Here is a 17,720-nt window from a genome sequence, read left to right as displayed (position 1 = left end):
TTTGAAATACATGAGTCTCACAGAGTTAGAATTGCCAACTGTTTGTGGTTTTTGCCCTCAGAGTAGAGGGCTACATTACATGATAGTATTACCATTCTTTGCAGTCCTAAAAATTCTGTGACGCAAAACTTTCTGCATATAAACTGGATATATATTATATATAATCAGTGTGAGAATTTGCTGATGGAATTCTCTTACATGTCAAGTGTTCACTGTACACATGATGGGGTTACTTAAAATATAGTGGATATAAGGAACTTGTGTCCTACTGACAAAATGATATGTATAGAAATGTTAGCCATTAATATTTTTTAAAATTATAGTATTCTAAAAGATAATTTTAAAAAAGATAGTGTTGCTGTAACAAGAGTTTGAAGCTTCTGTCTCCTACACAGTCTTCTGAGTTTCTTGGTATAGGAGATTTATCATGAGATAACTGTATTTCATCTGTTTACTTGCTGTGTTTACTTCTGAGCAGGGTGAATTACAACAAAATACTTTGAAACAGTATTGATATCTGTATGAAAGCTGATATATATCATGAAAAATTTTCATTTTTACTACCTTTTAAATTTTATAGGCTGTTATTATTTCAACCTGTTGTGGAAATCTGGAAAGAGATTTAAGGAATAGTCCTAAAAACTAACTTTTTTTGGACTGCCATATCCATGGCTCTTCTATCTCTGGTTCTTCTTTCTTTGGTCTAGTTAGTATGTGAAATAATTCTCAGGAGAGGAAATTCATCTAGTTTTTACTTAGCATCGAGTAAATCAGTGCCTTCAATTTTATGTAAACTGGAAATGTAATGAGGTTGATGTTTCAGATGGCATATACTGTCTTGAACTTGGTCTTGATTCTGCTTGATGTCTGTTTGGTCCAAGGTGGTCCTTCTGCCTAGAAAACATTGTGAATTGCTGACAATTTGTGGAAATGAAATTTGTGGTCCTATTTCTTCAGGACTCGTATAATGCCATATTTTCACTTGGTCCTCATCAAGCATCATCTGTTGGAAATGAGCATGTTAGAGTTGATGTTCTTTATTTCCTTTGACATGGAGTGTTGACTGTGTTTCTGTCTTGTAGGCACGTGATTGTGAGGACCTCCCCCAACCACAGGTACACATTTACACTGAGGACCCACCCATCTGTGGTTCCAGGGAGCATTGCATTCAGCTTACCGCAGGTAACTAGGATGTGAATTTATTCTTCTCTAATCTTGAAAGTCATAGAAGAATCAATTCATTTAAAGCAAGCTGTATCACCCTATAATGGCATTGATTCATATTGACGAAAACCATCTAGGTGTTATATAAGGAATTTAAAGATACGTTCTTAATTGCCAGTTTTTACTGTATCTGTCTTTTATTGCCTTGATTTTCGCCCCTAATTAATTCTGCAGTGATATCAGTTAGCTATCAGTGTCAAGTTATTTTAATGTTAGCTCTCAGGGTAATGGAGAATATATAAAAATAGCACTTACATCTAAAATTGACATCTAATAATAGCGTTTTTAAACACAATGATGTTAGACTAAAGAACATGATATGAGTAGGGCTTCCCTGATGGCTCAGTGATAAAGACTGTGCCTTCAGTGCAGGAGACACAGGAGCATGTGGGTTCGATCCCTGAGTCAGGAAGATCCCCTGGAGAAGGAAATGGGAACCCACGCCAGTATTCTTGCCTGGAGAATCCCATGGACAGAGGAGCCTGACTGGCTACAGTCCAAACAGTCACAAAGAGTCAAACATGCCTGAGTGACTAAGCACAGTTGTTATTTCAAATTACAGCCTAACTTGCTGGGCTCCCACAGTAAGTGAAAGGATTGTGATTAGATTTATAGCTGTTGGTAGATTCTGTGGAGGGGAAATTGCCTAACACTAAGGCAATGGCACCCCACTCCAGTACTCTTGCCTGGAAAATTCCATGGATGGAGGAGCCTGGTAGGCTGCAGTCCATGGGGTCACGAAGAGTCGGACACAACTGAGCGACTTCACTTTCACTTTTCACTTTCACGCATTGGAGAAGGAAATGGCAACCCACTCCCGTGTTCTTGCCTGGAGAATCCCAGGGACGGGGGAGCCTGGTAGGCTGCCATCTATGGGGTTGCACAGAGTCGGACACTACTGAAGCAACTTAGCAGCAGCAGCTTGCAGGCACATAATATATAATATAGGCGCATCGCAAGTACTAGTCTGTATCCTTTCCTCCCTTGTCGTCTTACTCAGGCTGCTGATCCTTAGTCCTAAACAGTGCAAATGCAGCCCATACCTCCTGTACTATGCCAGCTGATGGCTGCCCTCCCACCCCTGGAGGTTTAGGGAAGGGGATCAAAAGGAGAATTAACTCCTTAAGGAACTGCTAAAGATCTCTTGAATCCCTCACATGTTATGGGAAATCTTCATTTGCTATTCCCTTTCCCCCTTTTGGATGCCTCTGCTGTATTAGGACTGCTTTTTTGCATTTGTTTATATAGATCAAAGGTTTGGAATGTTCTAGAGCTTACCAGCTTTCTCAGAGCTAAATCTGGGACTCAGCTGGCCAGAAATGGGATTTCTAACCATTTTTCCTTGTCTCTCTGCTTTAAAAAAAAAATTTCCCCAACATTTACTACAGACCAAGAGCTGCTCTTAAGTGCCTTGCATGTGTTCCCTCAACACATGAATTCTCTCAACAACCCCAGATGATGGATGCTATTATCATCATCCTTGAGGCTATCTCTGGGTGTAGAACCTAAATATGGCTGCTTTGTGACCCCAAGTCTGGGCTTAACCAGTGTGCCTCTGCATTTTCGGTTGGCCAAAAGTGGGATGGAGTATGACAGAAGAGAGAAGTGAAGGGTGGAGAGGAGGTGAGAAAGCTGGGAGGGAGAGCACTTGTTGCCTGTATTCAAAACGCAGCATCTTCTTAACCCCTCACCACCACAAAGTTCACGAAGTTCAGATGAGAAGACAAACTTGTTTTTCAGCCAAAGATTATTTTTCTCACTGTTCTTTGAAGTGTTATCAGGAAGTACTCATTTTGAATCTACATCAAGCCAGTCCTGAATTCCTGCCTGAACACAGTATGTCCTGCCTCTGTGTATTCTTGCCGTTGTAACCAATTGGTATCTAGGGAGAAGCTAAAAGCCTTGTCACAAATGCCTGACACTTCTTTGGCTAGTACGCAAGGAGTAGTCATGACCATCTAATGATATGAATCCCTGCTTGGTTTTATTATAGCCTATCTGATGAGTTCTGATTTATTTTTCATGAATTGAACATCTTTCTTTTTGTGCTACTGTATCAAATAGTATAACTCCACAGTACATTTAGAATCTGAAATGTCTGATACTCCGAAGGCCTTCAGGAGCATTAAAACATTATGCAAAGGAGCATCCTACTCAGTGGTGCCGGCTTTACTGTAAAAAGGCAAACTTTCTACGTTTTGAGGACAGATATTCAGGTATAAATAAACTATAGCATATGTTCGCTAGGGCGGCTGTAACAAAGTACCACAAACGAGGTGGCTTAAAATAACAGAAATTTATTCTCCCACAGTTCTGGAGGCAGAAGTCTGAAATCAAGGTGTCAGCAGGGCCATGTTCTCTCTGAAGGCACTAGGGAAAAATCTGTTCCGTGCTTAGCTTCTGGTGTAGCAGACAGTCTTTGATGTTCATTGACTGGTGGGTGCATCACTTCAGTCCCTGCCTTCACTGTCACATGAATTTTTCCCCATTTGACTGTGTCTCTCTTTTCTCATAAGGAAGCCATATTGGCTTAGAGTCTCTCTAAATTCATTGTGACCTCATCTTACCTTGATATCATCTGCAGAGACCCTGTTTCCAAATGCTGTCACATTCATTGGAGCTGGGGGCTAAGGCTTTAATGTATCTTTTTTTGTGGGACACGGTTCAACACTAACAGCCATGTTTAGTCTTGGAATGTGTATATGAAATTCACAGAAATCCTGTTTTCTTTGTTTCTCTAATTTTGACGTGGTATTAAGTGTCTTCCCCCCTCCCCACTTCTGTTTTACAGCGAAAATGGGCTGGACTTTCTATTGGGCAAGAAATAGAAGGTAGGTATATTTTTTAGCTATCTGAGGTAGATTTTCTTTACGATTTTCTCATAGTTATAGATATCTGTGCAGTTTTCTTTTCATCCATGTTACAGTTAGGTGTATGAGAATGGAAGGTAAGTAGTTACTTCCTCTGTCTACTTGTTATATGTCTGAGTATTCCTGGGAAAGGAACATCCACATAGTCATAGCTCACAGAAAAAGTGGAAGGTAAATTTTTGCACAAATTACCTTTAAGAGCTCTGTGTAAAAGTGCTGAGATAGAACAGGAGTGGAGACTGGATAATTAGCCAGAGAAATCTTTCCAGCACTGGAGTTTTGAGCATGATTATGAAGTAGGATAAAAGCATGACATGCTAATGATAAGGAACAAAGGCTCTTCAGATGAGAAATAGAGCAAATGAAAGGCACTGGGATGGGAGCAAGCAAATTATAGGCATCGCTCATAAGTGCGTTTGATTGAAAGGTTTTGCCTGAATGGGTTGTATTAAGTGATGAGGGTGGAGCATGCAGTTAGTGGGCGGCCTGGAAATATATACTGAAATTTTTGGATTTTACGCAAATGCACTTAGAAGTCTTGTATAAGCCCATCAAAATCCTACCTTTAGAAAAGAGTTCTAATGTCATTGTGGAGTATAGCAAGGAGTGGGAAGAATACAGGAGTGAAGGACAATTGCTGGGAGGTTATTTGACTTGCCTGGAATTAAGCTGACAGGACTCTGAAATTATGGCTATGGAAAAATTTTTTTAAAGTTGAAGTTATGTTAAAGAGGAATAATTGGTATTATTACACGGTGATTCCATTTTACTGTATACTGAGATGTATTTTCGAATGTCTTTGTTTAAAAAGATAAACCAGGTTTAGGGTGAGGAGAAGAAAGGGTGGCAGTATTTAAGAAAACTATGGACTTTTTAAAATGTGTTATAAAGTCATCATAGTTCATTAGGGAAGGATATGGAAAGCAGTTTATGACTTAACGGAAAAAAAAAACCAAGACTAAGCTGCTTGTGGTTTATAAACCAAAGAGCTAAGTGAAAACTGGCATTGTTTCTTAGTCATTGTGGCAAAGTTGAGGAAAGGAAGTGTGAGTCGCTTTTAAGACCTAAAAAAATTCATATTATGGAAAGGTTACAAAAACAATACAGAGATATCTTCTAAAAGATACCATTTGACTCTCATCTATACCGTAGTTAATCTTTATATTCTGCCTTCCTCTTTCTCCTCTCGTTTTGTAATTAATTGCTTCCTTTTTTTTCAAGTTTTAAGTCTGTTTTTTTTTTTTAGTGGAAGAAGCAACTTTTCAAAAGTTGAGATATAATTGACATATTACATTATATTAGTTTCAAGTATGCATGCATGCGAAGTCACTTCAGTCATGTCCGACTCCATGCAACCCTATGGACTGTAGCCTGCCAGGCTTCTCTGTCCATGGGGATTCTCCAGGCAAGAATACTGGAGTGGGTTGCCCTGCCCCCCTCTAGGGGATCTTCCAGACCCAGGGATCAAACCCTCATCTCTTGTGTCTCCTGCATTGGCAGTCAGGTTCTTTACCACTAGCACCACCCTGATGCTGGGAAAGATTGAAATCAGCAGAAGGGGACGACAGAGGATGAGGTGATTGGATGGCATCACCGACTCGATGGACATGAGTTTGAGCAAGCTCTAGGAGTTGGTGAAGGACAGGGAAGCCTGGCATGCTGCAGTCCGTGGGGTTGCAAAGAGTCGGACACGACTGAACTGAACTGAACCACCTGACATAATGATTTGATATTTACATACATCGTGAAATGCTTACCACAATAAATCTAGTTAACATCTGTCAGAAGCTTTTTTTTCATTGTGATAACTACTTGTAAGGTCTACTCTGTTAGCAACATTCAAGTGTGCGGTACAGTATTGCTGACTCCAGTCACCATGCTGTGCGTGTTAGTGCATTTCTTTCTACGGTACTTACATGCTGTGCTGTGCCGTGCTTAGTTGCTTCAGTCATGTTCAACTCTTTGCGACGTCATGGACTGTATGTAGCCCACCAGGCTCCTCTGTCCATGGGGATTCACTAGGCAAGAAAACTGGAGTGGATTGCCATGCCCTCCTCCAGGATTTACATGCTATTCTTCCACAAATGACCCCATATTTGTTTTAGTCTCAGCTCTACAATAAATCTCGTAAACGATCATGATCAGCCCTTTTAAAGACGCTTACTCTTTGGAAGAAAAGTTATGACCAACCTAGACAGCATATTCAAAAGCAGAGACATTACTTTGCCGACTAAGGTCTGTCTAGTCAAGGCTATGGTTTTCCCTGTGGTCATGAATGGATGTGAGAGTTGGACTGTGAAGAAGGCTGAGTGCTGAAGAATTGATGCTTTTGAACTGTGGTGTTGGAGAAGACTCTTGAGAGTCCCTTGGACTGCAAGGAGATCCAACCAGTCCATTCTGAAGGAGATCAACCCTGGGATTTCTTTGGAAGGAATGATGCTAAAGCTGAAACTCCAGTATTTTGGCCACCTCATGCGAAGAGCTGACTTATTGGAAAAGACCCTGATGCTGGGAGGGATTGGGGGCAGGAGGAGAAGGGGACGACAGAGGATGAGATGGCTGGATGGCATCACTGACTCGATGGACGTGAATCTGAGTGAACTCCGGGAGTTGGTAACGGACTTCTGGTGTACTGCGATTCATGGGGTCACAAAGAGTCGGACACGACTGAGCGACTGAATGAACTGACTTGGTTGGATAAAACCTATCCTCTAGTAGATTCCTCCAGAAAGTATATATGTGTACAGTGTTTCCTAAGTTCTTGGATATTCAAACATTTTTCTTTTATGTCTTTGATGCCTTTAAGGGCTGATTGGCTGGATATAAAATTCTTGGCTTTTCTTTCCTTGAATTTCTTGAAAATACTGTATCACATTGCCTTATTTTGTATTAAACTGTTGAGAAGTCTGATGCCAGTCTTATTTTCTTATCTTTATAAGTAATTTGATTTTTTTGCCTGGGAGCCCTGAGGGATTTTCTGTCTTTAAATTCTAATATCGTTATTAGGATATTGCTTGGAATTGGCCATTCTGGGTCAACAACTCAGCTATACAATACTTTATTTCAATGTACAGATTTAAATTTTGTCTATTTCCAGAAGATTTTCTTAGGTTTTGGTTTTAAATATTAGTTCTGACTGAATTGTTTGATTCTCTTCTCCAGGGTTCTAATTATATATGTATTTTAGGCCTTATCTGTCTTACATCTCAGCTGCTTTCTCTCTATTCTTTGTAAATTCTTTATTTTTATTATCTTAGTTGTTTTTTTGTCTTCATTCGCTGCCTCTTATTAAATATTAACTTGAATCTATTCTTCCATGGACACTTTGTAATTTATTATTTACTTCTGAGTAGTTTTATTTTTCCTTGATTTCTTTCCTATGTTTGATAAATTCATTGCATTTCTTATACTAATATTTGTCTATTTCTGTTCTTAGTTTTTAATCCTCTGACTTTAGATGTTTTGTTATAAGTCTAAGTACTTGTTTGAGGATACTTAATTTAGTTTAAAATGCTATATATATTCTATTTCATAGTTGATCTTTTTAGAGAAGACAGCTGAAATGCTGCAACATTTTGTTGTTTGTTATGTTTTATTTATAGTAACTTTGTGGAATTATTTTTTTGTTTGTTTCACATGATTTTGTAGGCAAAATTATTAGTGCAAGAACATTCTTTTGTGTTAGTGTGGAGAAGGGCAGTTTCTTTAATAATGGTGAGGTGGGGTAGGTAGAAAGGTTGGTTGGCATAGCTTATTTCTCCTTGGTTTCTGTGGGATCCCTAATTTTCCTCTCTTACTGTCTTCTTTCCTTTATTGCCATGTCTTGAAGGGCACCACCCTTTCTCTGTTTGTCTGATTCTTTCCAGTGATTCTTTGATGTTACTACTTCCAGTTCTACTTACTTTCAGGTCCTTTCTGGGTACCTAGCATCTTGGACTAACAAGATGGTATTAGACTTTCTCTTTTGAGGGGTGATTTTTGTTTGTATTTTCCCTATGTACTGCTTTCCTTTCTTTTTTTTTCCACAATGGGAGCTCTGTCTAATCTTGTTACATATTTCTCTATTTTCAAGTAATTTGAGTTTTGTGGTATTTTCTGTCTCTTCGTAATGCTGGCAGTGTGGACTGTGCATAGCATTATTTGTTCTCCTTGGTGTTCCCACAGAGTTTTAGGAGGATGTGTGGGAATGTTCAGATTCACATTCAGATCCTCTGGATCCAAGCTTTCGGAGATATTCAAAGATATATTAACTTTAAACTGGTTGAAAGAAAGCAGTTACTTAAAGCAGTTGCCTGGAACACATTATGAGCCTAGTCTGTAGTCAAGATGCCTGAAAAGAGAAGTTGGTAAAGTGGAAGGAGAGAGTATCCTCTTTCTCATTTAGGAACTTGGCAACTTATTGTTTGTTTGGTTTTTTTTCCTGAATCAGAAATAAATATTGGGATTATCTTTATTTGGTCTTTTCTTTGTGGAAGTAGGATTAAAGATAAAATGCACCCCACTCCAGTACTCTTGCCTGGAAAATCCCATGGACGGAGGAGCCTGGTAGGCTGCAGTCCATGGGGTCGCTAAGAGTCGGGTACAACTGAGCGACTTCACTTTCACTTTTCACTTTCATGCACTGGAGAAGGAAATGGCAACCCACTCCAGTGTTCTTGCCTGGAGAATCCCAGAGACAGTGGGCCCTCATCTATGGGGTCGTACAGAGTCGGACACGACTGAAGCAACTTGGCAGGCAGCAGGGGGTGAAAATAAAGGAAATTAGATACAGATAACTGGTAGTGAATGTTGGAGAATTGGTGCTTTCTCAACTTGCCTCACAGAAATACCTGGGGAGTTCTGTTTTGTTTTGTTTTTAAAGATTCTCAGGCCCCTCCTTTGGGGAGTCTAATTCATGAATCTGTGTTTTTAACAATCACCCTTAAGTAGTTGTTATCAGTCACATTTTTGGGAACATTGACATAAGTGATTCCCGTAACTGTCACCTCCTCACCTGAAAGTATAGTGCGAAGCTGAGACAGTGGAGGAGGTCGGCCCCAAAGGGAAGTTGGTCGGTGCGTGAAGCCAGGGTTCCCTGTTTGCAGACACTGTCAGAGATAAAAATGAACACTTGTTAAATCTAATGAGAAGACCGATGTGTATGAGGCTTAAGTTTCTAATTTCCTTAAACTTATTTTTCTAAATATGAGTGTTCTTAACTTTTAATGCAGATAAATTCTGTTGTGAAAAAGAAAATTCAAGATGAAATGAAAAAAATGTGTTTTGTGGCCTTAAATTGTGTTTAAAGCATTCTGCTACCAGAAATGCTTACCTTGAATGTAAAATCAATTCTTTAAAAAGGCAAATCAAACAGACCTAATTGGCAGAATTATAAAACTTAAGTGTTCAGATGGGACTAAGGTGGAGTAAGCTTGAGGTAAGGAAGGGTTTGGGGGCCTGATTGTTGTCATGATGTAGCATAAAGGTGCAAAGCTTTTTCAGTGTAAGTAGCTGCTGCTGCTGCTAAGTCGCTTCAGTCATATCTGACTCTGTGCGACCCCATAGATGGCAGTCCACCAGGCTCCTCCATCCCTGGGATTCTCCAGGCAAGAACACTGGAGTGGGGTGCCATTTCCTTCTCCAATGCATGAAAGTGAAAAGTGAAAGTGAAGTTGCTCAGCTGTGTCCAACTCTTAGCGACCCCATGGACTGCAGCCCACCAGGCTCCTCCACCCATGGGATTTTCCAGGCAGGAGTACTGGAGTGGGGTGCCGTTGCCTTCTCTGAGTGTAAGTAGAGGTGTAAGCAAAGAGAGAATAGGAAGTTTGGTATGAAGGGGAGTGTTTATTCAAAGATTCTAAAACAGGAGTTCTGTCTGTAAGGAGAATTTTTTAGTCAGGTCAGTGATTTTAGTTCTCAAACTGAATCTTCTAGAAGAATCATTTAGTTTTCTCTCTGGAAGTACCATGTTTTAAGTATTGCAGACTGATGTTCAGTTAACACATGTTTTTTTGAACCTGTCTTTGTAATGCCTGTTAAAAGCACTGGCTATAATTTTTTGTTTATAAATTAATCTTTGATGTTAAATTACTATTGGTCATAAAATAAGAACCATTCTTAACCTTTTGGCCCTTTGCTCCTTGTTGAAACCCTCAGGGCATCTGTCCCTTTGGGGGCTGATGATGGTGCTGACCATGGTGCTGCCTGTGAAACTGTCCATGGTACTGCTGTAGCATTTGAAATGGTAACAACTTGGTCTTTTCTATTTAGGAACATTGACCTTAAATTAAGATGCATTTGAAAACTATAGTCGGTATTCAAATTTATTGGTATAAGAATGGTTCACACACTTGTATATATCCATGCATATATGTATACATATGCATATACGCACACATGATGATGCTATGAAATTGCTTTGGAGTCTTTAATGCACGAAATTGTGTTATACTGTGCAGCCCTTTCTGAATTATACTTTTTTCACTCAGTATTATGTTTTAATGGACCATTCATCTTTATTAAATATATATCAGATTTTAATTTTAAGTGCTAACACATTCTTCTACATTATGACTATGCCACATTTTACTCCTCATTTCCTGACTGATAAGCATTTTTAAAATGTTTGACTATTAGAAATAATGCTGCAATGAACCTCGCTGTAACTTTCTTTTTAGACACATGTTCAGGAGTCTTCTGGGGACAGACCCCTGGAAATGAGATTGTCAATCAACTTATTTATTTTCCATTAATAATTCATCCTATAAATATTTCATTATATGGAGAAACAACTAAGCTCTCTTACGAAAATCACTCAGAATGTAATCTGTACTTCCTAGGAAGTACACAAAAAGAACACAACCTGCAGAAGTGGAGACCAGAGAGTATTCTGAAACTCTCAGCTGAGATTTGAGCTTATCTTTGATCTTCAGCAAATTTTCCAACCCTCCATCCTGGCTTTCTTTGCTATTTTGCCTTTGAAAACATGTATCAAATATGTGTGTCCCCTTTATGATGGCAGACCAAAATACAAAAATATGATTAATCAAGCAATTTCATTCAAAGGATTTACAAAAAATCCTTGTACGTAACTCAAGACTAGACTCAGCTAGTCTGTAAGAAATAAGTTGAGAACGGAAATTGGGCATGAAAGGACCATAAAGATTTATGTAGCCCAGTCTTATCTTACAGGTGTGACAAATCAAGGCACAGAACGTTAGGTGATTTATAGATTCGTCTGTTTACTAATAGAGTGAAACACAGTTTCCAGAGTCCCTTTGTTTTGCCTCTTCTGTTACTACTGTGGAAAGCATAGGTGTTTTGCTGCTGCTGTTTAATTTAAACAGTTCATGAATATATTAAGCATCCTGCCGACACTGTTGTTTGTTTGCTGTGCTCAGTCATGTCTGACTCTTTGCGACCCCATGGACTGTAGCCCACCAGGCTTCTCTGTCCTTGAAATTTCCCAGGCAAAAATACTGGAGTGGGTTGCCATCTTCTCCTCCGTGGGATTTTCCCCACCAGAGACTGAACCCGCATCTCTGGCATCTTCTGCATTGGCAGGCGGATTCGTTACCGCTGAGTCACCTGGGAAGCCCACAGACACTATTAGGTGCTGTTAATACAAAAATGAGCTGAAGGTCTGGTCTTTGTCCTGTTATGCATGTAGAACTTACTGAGGTTCCCTGAAATCTTAGGTGCTCAGTAAATATTTTTGTAGTATTAATAAAAGAAATGTCAAAGTCTTGAGTTGCTCTGGAGGAAACCCCTCTAGGAAACATTTTTTTCCTCAAAGGTTTTTTTGGTTTTGTTTTGTTTTTTGTTTTGGTCCTACACTCTTAATTTGCTAAAGCAAAAGAGTCCACACACCTCTGACCTTAGCTCTCTTTTGTGTCAAGCAAAAGTCTTGTTTGGAAACAGCATGGTATGCTGTCTCCACCAGGACTTCCCATTCTGTCACTTCATCCTCTGCTTAATGAGAAGGAGGAAGATGGAAAGGCTATATGGGGACAGCTGTAATTTCCCCAGAACAGTCAGGTGAGGGGTAAAAGTACAGGAGGTTGCTGTTCAGTATGTTCCAAGTAAGTCAGGAGGAAGAACATCTCTAGTGGTTATTATTATGTTTTAAAAATATCTGTGCATTATGTATCCCTCCAATGAACGTCATGAAAAATCCCCCTTTGGTCACATTCTAATTCATTTATGTGAAACTTTTAGTTATTTGAAGCACAGCAAGGATTTGGTATCTCTGTGATTAAAAAAAATGCTCCTTCTTTCTCTCCCTAGTGTCCTTATATACCTTTGACAAAGCCAAGCAGTGTATTGGCACAATGACCATCGAGATTGATTTCCTGCAGAAAAAAAGTATCGACTCCAACCCATATGATACTGACAAGATGGCCGCAGAATTTATTCAGCAGTTCAACAACCAGGCATTCTCAGTGGGTCAACAGGTAGTTTCAAACTTTCTTTCATTTAGAGACATTCTAATCTCTGTACTTGTCCGAAATTAATTGTTTTTTAAAAGCTAAAAGGAGCTTTGCATATGAACAGCTATATCTAAGCTGAGTGATAAAAAGTGAGGGAAATATATTTGCTGAACCTCTAGCAGACTGTTTAGAAAAATTATAAAATTAGGTTACAGTGTCACATATAAGGACAGCAGCTTTTCTTTCTGTAAATTTGGGAACACGATAGACATGTATATCAAATTTCTTTTCTTGTCATGGGACATTTGTCTGAGGATGTCTTTCTGTTTTCCTGATGTATTTCTGTAGAAAAGTAATTCTTTTTTGGTTATGAGCTTCTTTGAGAATCTTAAGAAAATTACATGTAAATATATATTCAGTTTTTTATGGAGCTTTTGAAGCCCAGATTTTCTCTTCTTAAAAATAATATTGCTTATAAAGAAGATGAGAGTCATATATACAATGGAATATTACTGAGCCATAAAAAAGTGAAACAATGCCATTTGTAGCAACATTGATGAACCAGGAGATTATCATACTGACTGAGTGAAGTGAATCAGATAGAGAAAAACATATCCTGTGATGTCACTCATATATGGAATTTAATTTTAAAAAAGAAGTGAACTTATGTACAAAACAGAAATGACTTACAGCTGTTGAAAACAAACCTACGATTACCTAAAGGAAAACACTGAGGGAGGGATAAATCAGAAGCTTGGGGTGAACTCACGCACGCACGCACGCACGCACGCACGCGCACACACACACACACCTATATTTAAAATAGATAAAGGAAAACACTGAGGGAGGGATAAATCAGAAGCTTGGGGTGAACACACACACGCACGAACACACACACACACACACACACACACACACACACTACTATATTTAAAATAGATAACCAGCACAGACCTACTGTATAGCACAGGGAACTCTACCCAATATTTTGTAATAATCAATATGAGAAAAGAATCTAAAATAAAATGAATATGTGTATAATTGAATCACTTGGCTGTACACCTGAAGCTAACGCAACAGGGTAAGTCAACTATAGTCCACTAGAATAAAAGAAAAAAATGATACTGTTTATATTGTTCCCCTCTTTGGACTTCAGTTAGTACATTGTTTGGTCTCCCAAGAAGAAATTCTGTGTTTTGGTTTTTTTTTTTCAATTTTACCTAAAAAATGTGTGAGTTCATAAATTATTATTTGTTTCTCTACATAAATAATCTCTGCTCTTTGACCTTACCATCCCATTTATCTCTTTTTCTGTGACTTTTCTGAATCATTAACTCCTTCCTCCTCCCATAACTCCATAGCAGCTGTTCTCAAACTATGGCCTTGAGGCTCTTTCAGGGGGTTTGTGAGGTTAAATCTAATATCAAAACATGTTTTAAAAAGGATGTTATGCGCCCATTTCATCTTATTCTCTCACAAGTGGAGTTGTGCCTAGTTACACTGCCTGCTGAGGCAAACGTGAATGCCCAGTGGTCTTCCATTAAGCAAGAAATTAGAAAAAAAAAAAAAAATAGAAAAAAAAAGAAATTAGAGATTTGCAGAAATGCCACAGTGCCACTCTTCCCACTTATGTTTTATACCTTGGGAAATTGAAATATTTTAAAATAAATTATAACTATGTGATTTATGTTAATATATAATGTACTTAATTATTGGTTTTTTTTAATTAATAAAGTTCCTTGTTATAATTTCTAACACAGTGAATATCAACAGATTACAATCCATATAAACAAAATTTGGGGGTTTAGGAATATAAAAGGATTCTGTGGCCAAAAAATTTGAAAATTCCAGCTTTGTAGTGTTCTGATCTCTTATGAGTTACATAGACTGTCCTTGTGTCTCTCCTGGCAGAAGGCCTGTAACATGGGAGAAATGGCAGAAGGAGGGACCTGTGGAAATGAGTGAAGTGTATTATCTGGAAAGGCAAGACTCTTAAGGATTTGGTTAACCCGTATATCATAATATCAAACTTTCACAATTGAAAACTTGAGTTACTGATAAACAGGAAAAGGACACAGAACACATATTATTGTTTTTAAGAGTACTGGAATTGGAATGAACCTCAGAGGTTATCTTGTCTAACCTCCTCATTTTGCACATGAGGAATTTTATTTAGGTCCAGAGACGACCTGTGAGCTGCCCTGTGTAGCGGAGGCAAGCGCCTGCTAGTCAGTTGATCCATTCGTTAACAAATTCTTATTGAACACCTAGTACAAGTTCAGTAAATACTGTTTTAGGCCCTGTAGATCTTTGGTGAATAAAACAGACACAGTTCCTACCTTTGTAGAGCTTCCTTTCTAGTTGGGAAAGACAGAAAATAAGAAAGAAATGCCATATACTGTTAATGTCAGTCAAATGGGATGATGCACTAGAGATCCGATGGGCTGCTACTTGGAGTTAAATGGACTGAGGAGGCTCCCCAGGGTGATAGGTAGCTGATAATTTGTTGACTTACCTGCCCATTGCTTTTTGGGCTTCACCATAGTCCTTCTGGATTCCTACACTTTCTGATAGTTGTGCTCAAATTGCCTAACTAAAACTTCATTGTTTTTACTATCTCCTTTAGCTTTTGTATTTTAATAGAAAATGCTTTGGTATTTGTAATAATTTAAAACCCAGTAACATGCAAACATCTACAAACCCATGGAAGAAAATCCTCCATAATACAGAGAAGAAATAAATATCTTAAATCATTCTTCTTAGTATTTATTCCCATTCTTGTAATTAGTAGTGGCAGAATTGACAGTCAGCCTTGTTTATTGCATTTTTGTTGTACCCCAGTATCTTGAAGAGGGCCTAGGTTGTAGAAGGCACTTAATAAATATTTGGTGAGTGAATGAGCATTCAAAAGCTGTCTCTGCACTTGAGTGGAAGGCACTTTGTATTGATTGTAGAAAAGCATGATGCTAGAGGCACACAACCAAGGCTTGCATCCTGGCACTGTCATTTGCTGTTACTCTAGGTCCCATTTAACTCCTCTGTGAATCTCAGCATCCTTACTGGTAAAATAGGACTGATTTTTTCGCAGGAGAATTACTCAGTATTATTTACAGAACATCCTGTAATGTTTGTTTGGCACACAGCAGATACTCAATAAATGTTAGTTCCTTCGTTACATGGGTAGTTTGCCTTGTGGAGAAGAGTGATATACAAGAGAAAGCTGCTTGCCTGCATTTGAAAAACATGGGCTATAATGTGAAAATCAAACCATTATATCATACAGTGATTTTTTCCCCCCTGTCTTTTCTACATAGCTTGTATTTAGCTTCAATGAAAAGCTTTTTGGCTTACTGGTCAAAGACATTGAAGCCATGGATCCTAGTATCCTCAAGGGAGAGCCTGCAACTGGTAAAAGACAGAAGGTATGTTTTGTTTCTGATAATCTGTCTGATGTGCATTGTGCAAATTAATAAAATTTTCTAGCCATTCTCTCCCTCAGTGATTTCTTTTATATTATGTACTCTTTTAAGGTAGTAGGGAAATATTGCCTTTAAAGCCAGCATAGTTATTAAAATACAGTATAAAACAGACTTATGTGAAGATCTAATAGTAATTTGAAATAGCTGATAGTTTGAAAAATTTGCATTGCTCATGGAGACTTCATTTCTCTTTTGTTTTTCACCTTGCTTTGAGAAGTCCAGAAATCTGCTATAAGACTAACTACTAATTATTGTCTTTCTTTATAGATTGAAATAGGGCTCGTTGTTGGAAACAGTCAGGTTGCATTTGAAAAAGCAGAAAATTCATCACTCAATCTTATTGGTAAGATTTACCGTTTTTAGAAGATTCTGAGTAAAGTGGGACCATCTGTTAATAATGGCTTTCCCTGGTGGCTCAGACAGTAAAGAACCTGCAGTGTGGGAGACCTGGATTCGATCTGTGGGTTGGGAAGATCCGCTGGTGGAGGGCATGACAACCCACTCTAGTATCCTTGCCTGGAGAATCCCCATGGAGAGAGGAACCTGGTGGGCTACAGTCCATGGGGTCGCAGAGAGTCGGACACGACCGAGCAACTAAACACAGCACATCTGTTAACAATACGTGACTCAACTACAGTGATTAAACAGGGAGGGAGAATAGAGACACTTCCCTTGAAAAGGCTTGTCACAGAATCATGAAGTGTTTCCTATCTTTCAGATGTACTGATGTAGAAAAAATTTAATACCTTCACTAGATCAGTTTTGTCCAATAGAAATATAATGTGAGCCATGTATGTCATTTTATTTATTTTTATTTATTTATTTTTTTAAGTGGGAGACTTTATTTTATTTTTTAAATTTTATTTTTATTTTTTTTATTTTTTTTTATTTTTTTTATTTTTTTTTTAATTTTAAAATCTTTAATTCTTACATGCGTTCCCAAACATGAACCCCCCTCCCACCTCCCTCCCCACAACATCTCTCTGGGTCATCCCCATGCACCAGCCCCAAGCATGCTGCACCCTGCGTCAGACATGGACTGGCGATTCAATTCTTACACATGTATGTCATTTTAAATTTACTAGTAACCTCACTAAAAATAAAGGAAAAGATACAGATAAAAATTAATTTTTAATAAATATGTGCAGGCTGACAGAAGATTCATGAAAAATATTTCATAAATTTCCTGTATACCCTTAACCAGCTTCCTGTGATGGTACCTCTTAAGTAACCATAGTACACTTTTCCAAAACTAGATTAACATGTTTCCATTGCTGCTAACTAAACTAGAGACTTGATTTGTATTTCATCAGTTTTTTCATTATGTCCTTTTTCTGTTCCAGGACCTAACTCGGAATTCCACGTTGCATTTAGTGGTTTAGTCTCCATAGTCTTCTCCAGTCTCTGACAGTTTCTCAGACTTTCATTGTCTTGTCATGACCGTGAGAGCTGGTCATGGATTTTGTAGAATGTCCCCCAGCTGGTTGTGTGTTAAATGTGACACTAGCATTTTTTCCATTAGTGACTGAGTTAAACGATCAATGTACAGGTCAAGGAAGTCTTTCCAGCAGAGTCATAGTTCACTCCTACTCTTGTACGTTAACCCCGCTTGTATTATATTAGAATAATGCGGACTGGGCTCTAAAAACAGTAAGTCATCAGCATATTATGCCATTAGCTGCATTTACCTATGTTGATATCTATCCCAGTACAAGGTAGAGGATTTTCAGTGGTTACAC

At 38.4% G+C, this 17,720-nt stretch overlaps 1 protein-coding gene across 2 annotated transcripts in view; it reads left to right on the top strand.

Annotated features, from left to right (window-relative positions):
- The window catches only part of NSF (N-ethylmaleimide sensitive factor, vesicle fusing ATPase), a 149,455-nt gene that overhangs the window by 20,827 nt on the left and 110,908 nt on the right, over nt 1-17,720 (top strand). For both annotated transcript variants that reach the window (XM_018065276.1, XM_018065277.1), the window contains exons 3-7: nt 1,083-1,182; nt 4,016-4,055; nt 12,360-12,526; nt 15,817-15,924; nt 16,249-16,324. In XM_018065276.1, the coding sequence (XP_017920765.1) occupies nt 1,083-1,182; nt 4,016-4,055; nt 12,360-12,526; nt 15,817-15,924; nt 16,249-16,324 (491 nt within the window). The remainder of the gene's footprint in view (nt 1-1,082; nt 1,183-4,015; nt 4,056-12,359; nt 12,527-15,816; nt 15,925-16,248; nt 16,325-17,720) is intronic.

Source organism: Capra hircus, chromosome 19, assembly GCF_001704415.2.
Source record: "Capra hircus breed San Clemente chromosome 19, ASM170441v1, whole genome shotgun sequence".
NCBI classification, from domain to species: Eukaryota; Metazoa; Chordata; class Mammalia; order Artiodactyla; family Bovidae; genus Capra; species Capra hircus.
This window is presented reverse-complemented; position numbering and strand designations above follow the sequence as displayed.